The sequence below is a fragment of the Olea europaea genome, chromosome 20 (assembly GCF_002742605.1).
Source record: "Olea europaea var. sylvestris chromosome 20, O_europaea_v1, whole genome shotgun sequence".
In the NCBI taxonomy this organism is placed as follows: Eukaryota; Viridiplantae; Streptophyta; class Magnoliopsida; order Lamiales; family Oleaceae; genus Olea; species Olea europaea.
The window spans coordinates 18,969,183-18,986,588 of record NC_036256.1 but is presented as its reverse complement, the minus strand read 5'-3'; the positions used below and the strand labels follow the sequence as shown (position 1 = coordinate 18,986,588).

General features: G+C 32.7%; 2 protein-coding genes across 9 annotated transcripts; both read left to right on the top strand.

Annotated features, from left to right (window-relative positions):
• Positions 1 to 313: 313 nt before the first annotated feature.
• Positions 314 to 6,957, top strand: LOC111369911 (protein-tyrosine sulfotransferase-like). Of its 6 annotated transcripts, none has more exons than XM_022991632.1 (14): positions 314 to 452; positions 667 to 753; positions 978 to 1,004; positions 1,150 to 1,327; positions 1,477 to 1,548; positions 2,277 to 2,565; positions 4,170 to 4,310; positions 5,151 to 5,255; positions 5,381 to 5,528; positions 5,775 to 5,821; positions 5,914 to 5,934; positions 6,083 to 6,202; positions 6,277 to 6,426; positions 6,636 to 6,957. In XM_022991632.1, exons 2-14 carry the CDS (start codon positions 696 to 698, stop codon positions 6,783 to 6,785), a joined length of 1,506 nt encoding a protein of 501 aa, XP_022847400.1. In that variant the 5' UTR covers positions 314 to 452; positions 667 to 695; the 3' UTR covers positions 6,786 to 6,957. The 6 variants fall into 6 exon arrangements, with proteins under 6 accessions (XP_022847400.1, XP_022847397.1, XP_022847395.1 ...); XM_022991629.1 differs by having other exon boundaries at positions 5,914 to 5,982; positions 6,292 to 6,426; XM_022991627.1 differs by having other exon boundaries at positions 5,914 to 5,982.
• A 5,798-nt stretch (positions 6,958 to 12,755) lies between these two features.
• LOC111369910 (auxin response factor 10-like) lies at positions 12,756 to 15,956 on the top strand. Of its 3 annotated transcripts, none has more exons than XM_022991626.1 (5): positions 12,756 to 13,073; positions 13,304 to 14,302; positions 14,605 to 15,320; positions 15,452 to 15,517; positions 15,686 to 15,956. In XM_022991626.1, exons 2-5 carry the CDS (start codon positions 13,325 to 13,327, stop codon positions 15,765 to 15,767), a joined length of 1,842 nt encoding a protein of 613 aa, XP_022847394.1. In that variant the 5' UTR covers positions 12,756 to 13,073; positions 13,304 to 13,324; the 3' UTR covers positions 15,768 to 15,956. The 3 variants fall into 3 exon arrangements, with proteins under 3 accessions (XP_022847394.1, XP_022847392.1, XP_022847393.1); XM_022991624.1 differs by having other exon boundaries at positions 13,298 to 14,302; XM_022991625.1 differs by having other exon boundaries at positions 13,236 to 14,302.
• The last annotated feature ends 1,450 nt before the right edge of the window (positions 15,957 to 17,406 follow it).

The window sequence follows — 17,406 nt, the reverse complement described above, 5'->3', positions numbered from 1 at the left end:
TATATTACGTCGATGTGTCATTAAAAAATAAGTACGATTTATTTAACTTCACATTTCAATTAAATTTATCACCTAACACTACTATTTAGACTGTATTATAAGAGTTGAGATTTGCTTTTCAATTTATTGTCTGCTCAATTAATTTTTAATATATTATTTTTAAATTAATATGTCAGTTCAAATTTATCCCAATTAATTTTATAACACTAATTTACTAAGTTAATGATATTTTAATTTAAAACGACGTGAATAATTGGTTGGAAAGCGCTAAATAGCATTACTTGAAATCCTTAATTTTTAAGAATTTGCACTAAAAGCTGCAATAAGTTGTGGTGGGTCCCCCTTGTCTAATCGTGAGGTTTATGTACCGGCAGACAGCACTGTTTGTGGGAAATGAATTTGAATTTTGCTGAATGAATTTATGTATTCGAGATCGCGATACTCAAACATATGTACGTTATCTTTATTTTTTCCTTTTGATATAATTACAATATCAACATGTAATGCGTGTCATGTTTTACCTTTTTTTTTCTTTGGGTTGTTAGTTATAAGGTTTCTTCTTCTACTTTGCGTTTTGCTTGCAGTAATTCAACTATTGAATATTTGATATTTTATGGATTTAATTGGAATTTAACGATAAGGGAATTATTCGTCTTTTTTGTCCAGTTGTTTTTGTGGCTTACTGAGAGGTGAATATGAGGTGCTTGAATATTGATTTGAACTTACACATGATTCTGGTGCTGTTTCTATCAAGTAAGTTCTTTTTGCCTCCGTCGAAAGAAAGTTCCTTCGTGTTTTCTCTGTCAGAATATCCATATTTTTGAATTAGGAAGTCATCTTATGATTTATGGTGAGTTCTGTTGAATGGTGAATGTTTATTCATTGGAAAAGTTTCTTTCTTTGCATAAGCATAATTGTTCAAAACCAATTGAGAAAAAGGGATTTATTTATTTATTTTTATTTTTTGGTTGAATAAGGGACGTGTTCTTGCTCGGAGCTAATCGGTAATCCTTTTAGCATACTTTTTCTACCTATTTCTGTATTTTTCTTGTATTGCTTCTACAAGGAGGATTTTTAATTGACAATTTTCAGATATGGAGAATGTTGGGATTTTTGCAATAATAGTTGATCTCTCTTTTCTTTTTCCAGTTCCTATCATCATAAAGGCATCTTCCGCTGAGGATGGCTATAAGCAATGTGAACATACTGTCAGGCATTGGGCATCATCATCTCTAAATTCTGAAGTTAAAGAAGACAAACATTTATTGCGGGACTTGCTCTTTTTCCTTCATGTACCTCGAACAGGAGGGCGAACATATTTCCATTGGTAACTTTCTACATTGGCACTGAACTCATATGCCACCTCGGGCCTTGCTCATACAAGAAAGAAGAAAAGATGATATTCATTCTCAATTTTAATTTGTTAAATGACAAGTGCAGATGCTTTATTCTCATGCTTATGACGTTTGTATGTAGTTTCTTGAGGAAGCTGTACTCAAGTTCTCAGGAATGTCCTCGTTCTTATGATAAGTTACGGGTGGATTCGAGGTAATGCTGGCCATCATTGTTAGAGCATCCAAATTATTTATTTCTGTATTAGTTTGATGAAATCTTCAATCAGCCAACCACTTTGTTCTTGACAAACACTTCTTCGAAAACAAAATGAGGCCACCTTAGCAATTGTGAGGAGCATTGGTAGCCAAGACCACAAGTATTGTGAGCTTGTCACATACTCAGAATTCAATAGTTGCCTGATGTTGTGAGCATGAAAAGTTTGCGAAGCTGGAAACAGATGGTCATTATTTCATGTTAGATAATCCTAAATAATTAATCTAATAATGGAGTAGCTCTTGAGTTATTTGAACTGTGCTTGTACAGAATGAGCGTTTGACAACTTGTTTAGGAATTGCGTGGCTTGGTGAAGATGCTATGAGACTTTACCACTTTAAAGTTAAGAAAGATAAAGTCAGAATGATTGGCTCTCTATGATTTGATTTTTATAGCAGGTCCAAGCTGTAACCTTTTAATATAGTCATTTTCAGAGACACGTTATCTCTTCGTCCTTGTTTAGTGGTGAAAATAATCAGCATTTATCCATGTCTTTTCCTTCAACCAGACTATCAAGACAGGCCACAGTTGGAAAAAATTGGAAAATGTTGCTAACTTTTCAGGATCATTGTGATTATTCTTGTACTCTGTATCGTGTAAAAAATTGTTTCTAATTTTAAGGTTTCTTTTTCGAGATGTCTAAGCTATGAATTTGTTGCAATTCGCAGAAAACCAAACTGTCGGTTATTAAGTACTCATGATGACTATAGCATCATATACAAACTTCCCAAGGAGAAAACTTCAGCGGTGATAATACTTAGAAACCCTGTTGAACGTGTCTTTAGCACTTTTGAATTTTCTGTGGAGGTAGCAGCTAGGTTTCTGATACATCCTAACTTAACTTCTGTGGGAAGAATGGCTAGACTGCCACGGCCTAAGAAGGCTGGAGTAAGCACTTTGGATATCTGGCCATGGAAATATTTGATTCCTTGGATGATAGAAGATTTATTTGCTCGAGTATGCTCTTTAACTAGAGCTTGATGCTTCCTTTTATGCATATTTTTTTGGGAATCCCTTTTTAGGATTTTTTTTCTTTATGTTTCTATGCAAATGCTTCACGAAGTACCATTTTCTTGTTGTGCTTGAAACAAAATAATACACTGGAGTAATTTTACCTTGTTCTGACTATTATATTAACATTTATATCATACTTTATTCTGATTTATATATCTCAAACCAACTAATACACAGTTCCCTGCTAAACTCTTGTTTTAAAACATCATATTATTATTATTATTATTTTATTAATTTATTATTTTTTTCAAATCCATGTTGATTTTAATAACTACAACTGTTAGGATTGTAAACAAGTAATAAAGTGGGCCTAGAGTTCAAGTAATGGAATAAGTATTGAACGTAGTTTCAATTATCCTAACTCTAATTGAATATAAATACACAATAGAAATGAGATAGATTTTACACTAATAACCTAGGTCTAATCTAATTTTTAAAATTAACTAAGTGGTTGGAAGTGTTTATGAACACTCAAGTAATATAAAGCACTAGGATCCCGTATACCCATATATTTTTCCTTCTTAATATTAACCCTGTAATTTTACAACATTTATTCCTAATTTATATAATAATTTCTCCCTAGTAGAATTATATTCATCTTCACATATGACCCGAAAATATCTCTATTCCAAATGCGAACATGTGATAATACACTAAATCACAAAAACATTTATTTGGATCATGAAAACTACAGATAATTATCCTTAACGTCTATAGGCGATTACAATGATTGCTACTTTTGCTAAATTCTTATTACTTCTCCAAATGTCAATAGAAATCATACATCAGTTCAATTATTAATCTATTAATTGAAAAACATTTAACTCATGACAATCATTTAGAGCAAACGAATATTTAAGTGTCAAACTGTAGAACGTAATGTCAAAACTTCATAATATAGGGTTTAACGTAATCCTAGTATCTATACAACTAGTCAAGCATCATAATAATACAAGAACACAAACTAAATAAATACAACATTACTCGAAATTAAAGTTTTGGGAAGAAAAATATAATTGATGCAATGCAAGTTCCTAAAGTTTGCAATTAAGTCTTCAAACTTTAGCTCACGAAGCTTGTGAATCACCTTTGATTGCTCCATTAACGCTTCCAATTGATCATGCACAATTCAGATGATCATCAATTTCTCTGTATCAACTCCAAGTTAGCTCCAATTTCACATTTTTCACACGTGCATTTAAATTGGGGTTTTACCTACCATTGACACATTTTAACCTAGGTTAGATAGATATTCGCTCAATAGCTATAAATAATCAAGAATAGAAGCCAAAATAAGTGTACACTTATCACATGTGAAGTCTCCTTGCAGCACGCTGTGTGTTGATAGAACAAAATGTTTTCTCAGTTGCACTTTTGAATGTAACCTTGAAAATTTTAAGAGATGGTAGGACTGGCAGAAATGCCTTCATTAATTATTTTCCATGATCATAAAATGTTTCTTCATATATAAGATATACAATTCAGATACTATTTTTTCTATATCAAATATCAAATCTTTAAAAGTCTTTTCTACATCTTTATGGCAGAGGGATGCTAGAGAACATCGAGGCCAAACTTATACAATGACCAATAACTCCTACGATATGGAAGACATTTTAATGCCTCTACATGAATTCATTAACGAACCTATTGTTCGGGACATTGTCCACAATGGAGCCACTTTCCAGGTAATGTAGCCTTACTTTGCTCTATATGATTTTAGTGTATCCATGATACCTTACTAATACCTTTTGTAACTCATAGATGTGGTTTAGGATCGGAAAATTGATGTAGCCAGTTCTTAATATGTTTTAAATCACCTATTCAATGATAATTGCTTATTTATGCTTAATCTGTGCAGCATTCAGCTCCTTGTGAAGAACTTTCGGCTGTCAAAATTAAGTTGTTTCTGTTTCATTTAATTTTTAGGTATAAACTATTGAAAATATGGAGTAACAGAAAGATTGAGCTGGTCAACTCTCTGCATGTTACATTTTGATTAATTAGTTATATCTAAAATATGAGTTTTTCTTTACTTCTCTTATGCTTGGTCCCATTATTTTATCTTTCTGAGGAATTAGGGGTAATTTATATAACATTATACATGCTTTTTTCAGTAGGGAAGTATGTATCCAACATTTCTGTCCAATAAGAGAGAGACAATATACTTAATGTTATAACACCTTTGATGTTAGTCTGCATTTACGATACACTGAAACTAGCAATATGCCAGGACTTCTGGATTAAGGAATATTATTTATGTTAGTGCTGTAAAGTTCTTCGAATTGAGTTATAAAGGGCATTTAAGTTTCATTTCTAATAGAAATGAATAGAAGAAAGAGACAGCCATTGAATGTTCTCTGAGACACTGGCTGTTTAATTTGAGATTGAATTTTGCTGATATCGGCAAATACCAGTAAGACACAAAGACTGAACTGGATTTGTGATGTTTAATGGTTTTCTCAGCCTCGTCTCGCTATTTCAGAGTTTAAATTCATCTTCTTTCCTAACCGTTTCCTAATTTACAGATTGCTGGACTCACAAACAACTCCCATTTAGCAGAATCACATGAAGTGCGCCATTGTGTACTCAAGTATCCGACATTTGGGAAATATGTGCTTGAAGTTGCAAAGGTAATTATGAAAGGTTTCTTGTTATCAATCATGCCATTGTATACTCATGTATCTGACTCTTGGTGAATAATATTATGTATTCTTTTAATTGTCTCATCCATGGTATATTGTTGTAAATATTGCAGAAAAGGTTGAATGATATGCTGTATGTTGGACTTACCGAGAACCATAAAGAATCGGCCTCAATGTTTGCAAATGTGGTTGGTGCACAGGTGATTTCTCAGTTATCAACATCGAGGTCTAAGAGAGAGATTGCAAATAACAATGACTCAGGTTAGCAATCAGAAACAATTTATGCACTGCATTGACTACTTGTCGCTGTTGCAACTGATAAAAAATTAAAGAGAATTTATCTATGGATCTTGGATGGGAAATCTTGAGTTCGGGATGTTACATAACTCAATAGTTGACTGAATTTTGAACTTGTATGGATTTCTTTTTCCTGTAAAGTGGAGGTGAGCAGGTGACCTACATGATAAAAATATTGATTTTCCTTAACCGTGACTACTACTTCTGCAGAACAGAGCTCCTCGCTTCCGGATTCCCGAATGGATGCTAATTATCAAGTAAATAAGTACAACAATTTTCTTCTGATTATGTTTGGAATCTTTGGATAAAGGGTACTTCAAGTTAAATGTCTCCTTTTGTTCAATTACAGAGAAACAACACTTACACAAAGGTAAAGAAAGTTTCATCAATTGGCAAGGACGAAGAAACAAATAAGAACGTGAGCTGTGACTTCCATTTAAATTTTCTCGTCTTGAGATTGGAAACTTTCCCATTCCTTTCCTTTTCACATGGCTAAGGTCTCTCTCTCTCCAAATTAGATGACTGTTGGCAAACTTATGGAAGCATACGAGTCCTGTACTTCAGACTTACGGAACAGCCAAGAAGAGAGGCGCGCAAATTCTTTGAAGAATATTTCTCCTGCAAACTTTACAAAAGAGGTATGATAGCTTGAAAAAGTCCTGAAACATTTAATTTTCTGACTGCTTTTTTACTGCACTAATCGTATTCTTAGCTTTCCACTTTTCAGGCTCGGCGTCATATTCCCAAGGTACTTCTCCAGAAGATTACATCACTCAACAGCCTAGATATGGAGCTTTATAATTATGGCCAGAGCATCTTTGCAAAGCAACATGAACGTGTGATGCAGACTATAGTTGATACAGTAAGTTCCGATCTTACGAAATATGGGTTTACCATGCTTATTTTTTGCTTCCATAGATCTTCAGTGCTTTATAGTACTTTTATGTTGCAAGAAAGAGAATTTTCTATGTCATGTTTGGTATGCTGGATTGCACAGTATTAGACAGTACAATTTTGAAAAATTTTGTTCCATGTTTCTCATGGTGGATTCCTTGCGCTTTTTAACTGCAGAAGAGGCAAGAAACGATACTTATTGAGAGTGCATACATTAATTCATATGGTTCCCCTTCTTGGAAAGTCCTTTCCTTAGGCACCGCGGGTTTCTCATTGCTTCTATTTCTTTTTCTCTCCAGAAGAAAAACATCGAAAATCAAACTGTAAATGTAATTTTAACTACAGTTTAAGTGTCATATACTCAAGTTCAGAGAATTCTCGAAAATCAAATTGTAAATGTAATTTTAACTACAGTTTAAATGTCATACACTCAACTTCAGAGAATTGACAGAGAAAAACCAATGCAAAATCAGTAAAAAAGTTACCAAGTTTTGAAGAATTTCATTTCTGAGATTTTTTGTGGAGATGCTCTCCAATACTTAGGTGATCGGGTCTTGACTCGTTGGAAGTTTCGATGGATGCCCTATTGGTTGAGGTAATAGGTCTTTATGATTTTGTAAAATACATATTATATTTTTCTCTCTCAGCAGTTTCGTACTAACAAGAATTCATAAATGGAAAAGAGGTAACTTTTACTCGTGCTTATAAAATAAAAATATGATCTTGAAATGTGATCTCTGTTTTTAGTTAAATATGGGTTCCTCTCATGGTTTGTGTTAAGTGAATTTGTTGTAAAAACTGTAATTTACTCATAATGTGATTTGCATGGTGGAAAAAAATTGTTGCTCTTTCTTCCTGCATGTTTGGCAAAGTTTATAATCAACTTATAAGTTGATTAAACTTTATTTTTATCGAACATTGTGGGCTGCCACTGGGACTTGGGATGGCTTGGTACAGATTGCTTAGACATATGTGCCGAGTTTGGTCGACTTGACGACGTTTCACCACAGTACATACTTGATTTAAATCACATAAATCCTTATTTAAGACTAGTATTCTTGTACTCGTTCTTACTTTGAAATATTTCTTCTGTAATCTTCAAAAGTTCAACTAAATTTCTTGTCTAATAGGTTACACCTCCATCGATGGATTAATAAGACCCAAGTTTTCTTACTCATCTCATCCATTCGAGCAGTTCTTTTTCTTCGCTTAATTTATCCAATTATTCATAAATTCACCGTCCAAAAAATATATACCCAAAAAATGGTTCAATATAGAGAAGAAAGTTGCTTGTCACGTTAAATTGAAATCTTTATTCTTATTATAAGCAAAAAAAAAAAAAATGTCTTGGAAAATAATTTTATCACCTAAAAATCCAATTATTCATAAAATAATAAAAGACTTGATTTAATAAAATATTGCAAGTTTATAAATAGGCAGGAAATTGTAATCTCTTAATTGTTGTACCAGCTAAAATGTCTAGGTATAGGTCCATCAAGTGTGACAGACTATTATTTTTACACGTGTTGAAGTTTATATACAAAAAAAAAGGTAATAATAATAATAATAATAATAATAATAATAATAATAATAATAATAATAATAATAATAATAATAATAATGCAAATTATTGAATATTCCACTATAGGGGGACATTCATAGATATTATTGGAGGTCTTTTTTAGAAAATGATTTGATACACGAATTAATTGTTTGTTGAGTCATCACTATACCAATATTTTGGTCTTTGGTCTTCTATGTGTTGTTTTAAAAGTAAATTAGTTTTTCAACTTTAAGAAAGAGCAAATTAATTTTGAGCATTCAATTATAATTGAATGATTAATCTTAAATATCGGAACTTTCATTAACTTGTCGGCCTAAATTGAGAAGCAAAACATAATTTTACAAAAATTGGATAGGGAGAATTGTCGACAATTTAATAAAGATTTGGACGAGTTGTCATTTAAACTCCTTACAACTCGCACCAATAGAGTGACCAAAAATTGATGGAAAATTGTCCTGATTGTGTAACTATTATTTATTTATTTATTTTTACGCTTAAATTGGGTTTAGAGTTGAGTTTATCATGTTAATGTATAGTGATTTTCGAGTGTATACGTCAAGAGAAAATGTGTGACACGATCTATAACTTAATATCTTTCCAATCATACTGAAGTTATTAGATCAAGTACTAAATCGATCGGACTGATTGAAAACTCGATGAATTGGATCTCAAATTGGTTCACGTGATATTATTGGACCACTTGACATTAAACCAATTAAGAAACGAATAAAACTAATTGGATTAATGGCTAAACCGGTCTTTGTAAACCTTTTTCTTTTCCAAAAATGTTTAAAGTTGCATAGCATGGATCTGAACTTCAAACCCCTAAGATATGTTTTATACATTAGTCTTTTATTTTAAAAATATCAATGAATTGTATCTAAAAATAGTTTGGTTCCACCTTAATAAGTTTTAATTGGGTTAAATGAAATTTAGACTAATTTATTTTCAAAATTTTCTTTTCTTCTGCTTTTTGTAAACTGTTTGGCGGTTTGAAACGGTTTACAAAGATTGATATTGTATCTATTGGAGTTAATACTATTGGAACTGTATCCAAAAATAGTTTGTTTCCACCTTAATAAGTTTTAATTGGGTTAAATGAAATTTAGACTAATTTATTTTCATAATTTTCTTTTCTTCTGTTTATTGTAAACTATTTGATAGTTTACAAAGATTGAAACCTAAATTAAACCACTTTGAAGTGGTTTGGTTCAGTTTAAAACAAAAATGTTGATGGATCCACGTGGAACCAAATCAACGGTTTCAGTTCGGTTTGACGGTTTCATTGTTCAACCGTACCCTAAGATATGTTTTATACATTAGTCTTTTATTTTAAAAATATCAATGATCCAACGATTGAACTATTAACTTGACGATTGAATCACTAATGACCAGGTGAAATATGATGACTGTGTTTACTACTATAATTTGAATCAACAATGTCGGTTTTAAGTTAACCAAACGTAAAAGATTTTTGTCGCCATAGAAAGTGTACAATATAGCATTTATCGTGGAACTATTTCCATCATAAGGAGTCCCTTTTCAAAGGACCACTTATAATTAAGACAGTACCCAAAATTGGCCCTTTTTACATATATTAGGCCATGGCTGGCTGGCATGGTACTGCAAAATATGAATAATGCTATAAGTATAGAAAAAATCAACAGAAAAATAATAGTTAACGGTTTCCATTAGCTTAGTAGAGTGTCGACACGATAACACCTTGTCAAAAGCTGTCCGTATCCTGTCAAAAGCTTGTGAAAAAAGTCTGTACCTAAGACTTTTTCAAGATTTTCTCGCAAAATATATACTTGTTATTGTATCTATATATGTATCTATTTGTGAGTAAAGACAAGCATATTTATAAAAAGCCACCTATATATTTGTTGGATCATTAATTATAATTGCATTTTAGATTATTTGTGTAAATGACTTATGGCTATGGGGCTGGGGGCATGTCTGTATCAATGTCCTCCATTCACCAACCACTTATAATTAATTTGTGTCTTGTGGTATTCTAAAATTTGTGTGGATTTTAAGGTGAAGGGTTTCTGTCTTTTTGCTTTGTCAAATTGAATTGGCATGCTAATTAATATATTATTTCCCTTCATTTTTCTTCATAAACTCAATCGCTTGATTGATCTTCATTTTCATGTTAATTCCCCACAATTTCAACCCCTATTCATGATAACCACGGAAAAACTCTTTATCCTTCTTATCCAGGAAAAGAAATACCTTTGTGCTCTTCACGAATGTCTTCAACTTAATTAATCAAATTGATTCTTGAAGACTTCGATTCAAAGACGATTTTGAGATGACAATAGTGTTTGTAGAAGGAGAGTTGCTCAATATAAGGAAAATGATACTACATCAAAGCACCATTCAAGGTCATAAATATATAATCTGCAATAAAATTCTTGGTCACTATTTTGGTGTGTATTCTCCAAATTTATTTCGGAGAAAGTTGTGAAATGAACCAATCCTCTTTTATTCTGTCAGGGAAATAAATTTCTTGAATGAATTGTTTATTTGTTTTCTCAAATGTTTTTACACAAAAATTAATGATTTTTTTGTAGATAATATACCATGTTACATACGTACGTAATGATTAAAGTAAGATTCGATTAGTTGTCCCTTTTGTAGGAAGTCAGAGATCAACGTACCAAAAATTTACTTTCGGGACCAATACTGCAATTTCTCTGACTCTGAAGCGTGGAACAAGTGTTAAAAGTAAGAACTGACAAACAGTAGCTTGCCCCTGTCTGATCCTCATTCTTCCCAAATTTTAATGGTTGAAATAGTATTTTTTTTGAAAAATATGTGATTGAAAAAGGACAAATTTTATGGATTTGTGTATAATATTATTTTATGGAAGATTGTGTGGTTGAAAATAAGATATAAAAAAAGAATGAGAAGGAGAATGAGGTCAAATGGGGGCCCAAAACATTTTTTTTTATAAAAAGAATAATGTTATTCGTAGTGAAAACTACCAGTAATCATCCTATGTGATATATATATTTCATTAATCTCATGAAATATACTAATTTTTATTTTTTCTATCAACTGCTTCTAAACAACAAATTAATAAACTTTTTTAATCCCCTTAAATAATTAAATTATTAGTAAATAATTTAATCTGAAAAGTCGATTTGATATTCGGGTTGGACCCAAACTAGACCTGAGCCTACTCATAGATAATATGAGACATCAATCCATTGATAAATTACAATTGTAATTCAAATATTGAGACACACACTAATCTTATGTAGAGATACAAATTGGAAAAGAGTGAATAGTCTTGAGTTATTGAAATAAAACTTAATGAAGTCAAAGCACAGGGCATAATTGAGTATAAAAATTATTTAGTGATAAATCCAAATGAAATATTGTCAATTTCAAAATTTCAACAATCAATTTATATTAGCAACAAATTCTCTAACGAAATCAAAACATAGGTCATAAAAATATATTAAAAAATTACATATCACTTATTTCGTGATAAGTCCAAATTAAATATAATCAGTTTTAACGTTCAATCTTAATTAGCATTGAACTATCTAACGAAGTCAAAGCACAAGTAATAAATATATTACAAAAAAAATATGTAGCGATAACTTCGAATTAAATATAGTTAATTTTATCAATCATTATGAATTAGCAATGACCTCTCTAATGAACTTAAAGTTCAAGTCATAAGTAGAGTATAAAAAAGTTATTTAGCGATAAGTCTTAATTAGATATAGTCAATTTCATTTATCAATCTAAATTAGCAATGAACTCTATAACGAAGTTAAAGCACAAGTCATAAACAGAGTATGTAAAATCATTTTTTAGCGATAAATTCAAATTAAATATAGTCGATTTCAACTATCAATCTAAATTATCAATGAACTCTCCAACGAAATCAATGCACTAGTCATAAAATGAGTATAATAAAATTATTCAGTGAAAAGTTCGAATTAAGTATAATCAATTGCAATGGTCAATCTTAATTAGCAAAGAACCCTCTAACGAAGTCAAATCATGGTCATATATATATATATATATATATATATATATATATAGTCGGTTGAAGTAGCGGTAAGTTTGAAATAAATATAATCAATGTGAATTAGCAATGACCTATCTAACGAAGTGAAATTATGAGTCATGAGTAGAGTGTAAAAAATATTATTTAGCGATACATTCAAATTAAACATAGTCAATTTCAATGATAAGTCTGAATTAGTTAAGAAGTCTCTACACGAAGCAGTCATAAATAGGGTACATAAATATTATATGACGATGAGTTAGAATTGAAAACAGTCAACTTTAGATATAAATTCGAATTAATTATACTCGACTTTAAATTTATTAGACAATTAAAATTTTGTATTGGTTGGTAGAGAACACAAGACCTACATTAAATTATGGAAAATTAAAATGTAATATAAATTCAAATTACATATAGTCAATTTCAGTGATAATCTGAATTAGTAAAGAAGTCTCTAACGAAGTATAAATACGAGTCATAAATAGGGTATATAAATATTATATGACGATGATTTAACATTGAAAACAGTCAACTTTAGATATAAATTCGAATTAAGTATAGTCGACTTTAAATTTATTAGACAATTAAAATTTTGTATTGGTTGGTGGAGAACACAAGGCCTATATTAAATTATGGAAAATTAAAATGTAGTATAAAATGGTCATTTCTGTCTAATTGGTACACACATCTGAAGAGAGTCAAAACCAAGGGAGACTCCTACGTTGCTCTGGCACTTCCGAAACGCTGTCGTTTCAGAGTAGAAAATTTTTGACTAAAAGAGAGAGTGAATGTGCATTTTCCCTGAATCAATAATAATGGACTGACGATTTGTGAGGCAATGTTTTCGTATATTAACAGTTGTGTTACTGTATAATCTGAATCTGGTTTCAAGTATCCTTTATTGATTCTCAGATACGTAAAATTCTTGCATTTTAGGCTCTGCATGTGTTGGCACACCTCCATGATTCAGCAATAAGCGCACAGACTCCACTCGGATTCATTTGTGTCGAAATATTTGGTGGGTTTCAATTTTTTTTTTCATCTTTATTTTGAAGATTATGCATGAATTTATTATGATTTCCATTGCCGTCTTTGATATTAAATGCGGTGTTCTTTAATTTACTTTAACGTTAAAGTTTTTTTGTCTCTTTTTGATTGTCTACAACATTAATTGAATAAGAAATAAAAGGTGGAGTAGAGATTACAAAGAGATTAAAGTGTGGGTTTTTGTGAATTAACCAAAACCAGAAGAAGATTTGTGTTTGAAAGATGGATGGGTTGGTGGAGAAAAGTTTGGACTCGGAACTATGGCATGCTTGCGCCGGAGGAATGGTTCAGATGCCGCTGGTGAACTCGAATGTATTCTATTTCCCACAAGGTCACGCAGAGCAAACACTCACTGATGTGGAATTCCCAGCAGTGCCGAGAATTCCCCCTATGATTCTCTGCAGGGTTGCGGCTGTGCAATATTTGGCTGACCCTGAAACAGATGAAGTTTATGCCAAAATCAGACTGATCCCAGTTGTGAATAGTGATTATAGTTTCGATGACGATGTGGTGTTAGGAGGAAATGGGTCTGAATCAAATGAAAAGCCCGCTTCTTTTGCGAAGACATTAACTCAATCTGATGCGAACAATGGTGGGGGTTTCTCTGTTCCGAGGTACTGTGCAGAGACTTTATTTCCTCGGTTGGATTATTCGGCTGATCCACCTGTTCAGACTGTGATTGCTAAGGATGTTCATGGGAAGACTTGGAATTTTAGGCATATCTATAGGGGGACGCCAAGGAGGCATTTATTGACCACTGGGTGGAGTACTTTTGTGAATCAGAAGCAGCTAGTTGCAGGGGATTCAATCGTGTTTTTGAGGGTCGAAAGTGGGGAACTCTGTGTTGGGATTCGAAGGGCGAAGAGGGATGGTGGTATTGGTGCTGGAAATAGCAATAACGGGAGCCTAAGGGAGAGGAGCAAAGTGAAGCTTGAATCGGTTGTTAAGGCCACATTCCTTGCTTCCAATGGCCAGCCATTTGAGGTGGCTTATTACCCGCGTGCAAGCACGCCGGAGTTCTGTGTAAAGGCTTCCTCCGTTTGTGCTGCGATGAGGATCCAGTGGTCTTCTGGTATGAGGTTCAAGATGGCTTTTGAAACTGAGGATTCTTCCCGGATTAGCTGGTTTATGGGTACTATAGCTTGTGTTCAGGTTGCTGATCCCTTTCGCTGGCCGAATTCAATGTGGCGGCTCCTTCAGGTAGTTAAACGAACTCAGAATTCACGTAGTCTGTCAATTACCACGGTTCAATGTGTGTCGAAATAAATCTCTCTGATGGTTCATTTTTGTTCCATTTCCATTTTAACAGTGTTGGAGTTCACATTCCTTTTGCCTCTCGGATTCATTAGTGAAATCAAACTTGCTGTCTTCTTGTTTATATTTTTAAACTCGAGTATTAAATTCGTTACACTTTTCTCTTTATCATTTAATTTAGGGAATTTGTCTAAGCTTATGTTTGCTTTCCATTTGCTCTGACATATTTCCCCTTTCTCTTTTTGTAGGTGACATGGGATGAACCGGATATGCTGCAAAATGTAAAACGTGTTAGTCCTTGGCTAGTTGAAATGGTCACAAACATACCTGCCATGCACCTCTCATCCTTCTCGCCACCACGAAAGAAGTTGCGTTTACCACATCATCCCAACTTTCCGCTTGCTGGCCAGTTTCCAGTGCCATCATTTATGGGCAACCCTCTTGGGACAAGCAGTCGCTTATGTTGTATATCCAATGACATTGCTGCATGCATACAGGAAGCTAGGCATACTCAAATTCGACTCCCGTTATCGGATCACCTTAACAATAAACTGCATTTGAGACTTTTACCACCCACAATCCCGCAGCTTAAGCCCCATGCTAAAATTTCTGATAATATTGTCAGGAGACATGATGGTAACGAAGATATTTCTTGCTTGTTAAACATGGGAGATTCTGGGCAGAAGTCCGTTAAAACTAATAATGTAATGACGCCTCAGTTTGTACTATTTGGTCAGCCAATACTCACCGAGCAACAGATGTCTCGTGACATGGGGCACTGCAAAGTATTCTTGGAGTCAGAGGATGTGGGTCAAGTTCTCCAATTATCCGCTCTTGGATCATACAAAGATCTATACGAAATGCTTAGAAACATGTTTGAGATTGAAATATTAGATAGGCTGAGCCATGTGTTCTATCATGATGCAACTGGTGCTGTTAAACAAATTGGAGAAGAACCATTCAGGTAAATCTCATCATTTTGTTACTTTTAAGTTTCTATGTTTTATTAACGTCCAAAATTGCATGCTGGAAAGACTGGTAGTCTCCATGATTTGCTTGTAATTGACCATTTTGTCCTATTTTCTAATCCTGTAGCGAGTTCACAAAGACAGCGAAAAGATTCACAATTCTAATGAAGCCGGGCACCAGAAGTGTAGAAAGGTATACATCTTTGTTTTCATGCAAAGTGCTCTTCGAATCTGATAGTCTAGTAGATAATCATAATGAGAAATTTTCTCAAATTGCTTTTATTTTTTTCTCCCCCGAAAGAGTTTCCTTTTAATGAAGAGATGCTCATTAAGCTAAAAGCTTACTAATTTTGTATTTCAGGATTTTGATTACCGGTCTACCAACTGCAGAACGAGGACTGGGCTCATCAAACCAGACCGGTCCCTTGGGCATATTTGCTTAGTACAAGCATTTAAGTTGATGTAATAAAGCGTTGACGAATTTATGGGTTTTTTCTTTTCTTTTTTTTGGTGGGGTGGGGGTAAATCAATGTTGAAAAATGTCTATGTATACTTAGATGTCTTTGTGTATCCGTTACATACTTTGATTGTATTAAGTTCGATCCTAATAGAAGTAAGAAGGTTTCGATGAATGTGTGTCCTAGAGAACATTGGTGCCTAATTTATAGCCAAAAGGCAAATGATATTGTTGTCCTAGAGAAAAAAATCATTCCTTGTCGCAATTTAGTTAAAATTTTCTCGACTAAAGTAATGCATCCCCCAATGCATGCATACCACACCGAGCTAATATGTAACGTGCCCATTTGCATGTGCACGTCGCATATTCTCTAATTATTTAATTTCTTTACTTTGTTCAAGAAAGATTTCTAGTTTTGAGTTTTGGAGTGGGAAAATATTGAATTCTTAATAACCTAGGATTAAGGTAAGGATATATATTACCGTCGTCCCATAAAGATAAACTTGATTTTCTTTTTCGTTTGTCACAAATTATAAGTTATTTTTCTCAATCTATGTGAAAATAGAAATAAGTGTTATTTATTTATATGAGACAGAGGTAGTATAGAACAATTGCTATTCATCGGATAATGAGTCTCACGATTCGATTCGCGTACTGATATTAGTGGTTGACTATAGCGATATCAGAGATTGAAGATTCTCCAAAAAATATCAAATGGAGAGGTTGGTCTTGAATGAAATTGAAAACATTTTGACAATTCCCACGACCTGAAAGTGATAAAAACCCATTAATGAATTTTGGGTAAAAAGTCTAAAAATACCAACTAACCCCAACAATAATTTACACACACACGTGAGGTGGGAAGCAAAGTAATGTCAAGTTTTTCTATGAGTTTGACGTGATCACTAATTAGACCTCACGTGTGCTTCCACCCTTCCCGCCGTCTCGACGACTAAAATGTAGCATCAATTACCCTTGATTAATCCAACATTAATGCCATATTTGACCTAATCACTTCCTAATTAATTGATTATCACAACTACTAATCATATTTACAATGTGACGTAGTGCTCACGAGAGTATGTACAACAATACAGTTCGACTAGAAAAATCGAGAACTCATTCAAAATTTAATCTAACGTACGTCAAAATTTAAGAAAATAACTTCATTCTTTTGAAAGAAAAAATAAATAAGTTATTTTAAATTTTAACTATCGTTTGACCCTTTATTAATTATGTCGAATTTTCATGATTAATCTCAAGCTAGCATTGTGTGTGAAAGTTTCATAATTTCTTTTCTTAATATTTCTTGTGATTGTGTAAAAATTTACATGACTAATCTTAAAATTTAATTGTGTAAAATCTTTTAAATTTTTGTTGCAAGACTTAATATAATATTAGAGTATAAAAAGCTCAAATAAACAATTCAATTTCGATAAAATTTAAACTGTATGTTACATTTCGCAATTAATTTTTTTTTTTTTTTGAAAATGAACTATTATTTTACGAGAACACACTAACTGTAAAATCCAACATCACGAGCGTGCACTCAGTTCACAAATCCTACATCTACTTTGAAAATTGCTGGTATAATGGACCATGCTCCTCCAAATGCACAGGGGTCA

Excerpts from the sequence above, each read along its gene's own strand:
- LOC111369911 (XM_022991627.1), top strand. The coding sequence starts at position 696 with ATGAGGTGCTTGAATATTGATTTGAACTTACACATGATTCTGGTGCTG. Across the intron at positions 5,822-5,913 it reads GAATGGATGCTAATTATCAA|AGAAACAACACTTACACAAA; the intron begins GTAAATAAGTAC and ends GTTCAATTACAG. Across the intron at positions 6,427-6,635 it reads TGCAGACTATAGTTGATACA|AAGAGGCAAGAAACGATACT; the intron begins GTAAGTTCCGAT and ends TTTTAACTGCAG.
- LOC111369910 (XM_022991626.1), top strand. The coding sequence starts at position 13,325 with ATGGATGGGTTGGTGGAGAAAAGTTTGGACTCGGAACTATGGCATGCT. Across the intron at positions 14,303-14,604 it reads CAATGTGGCGGCTCCTTCAG|GTGACATGGGATGAACCGGA; the intron begins GTAGTTAAACGA and ends CTCTTTTTGTAG. Across the intron at positions 15,518-15,685 it reads GGCACCAGAAGTGTAGAAAG|GATTTTGATTACCGGTCTAC; the intron begins GTATACATCTTT and ends TTTGTATTTCAG.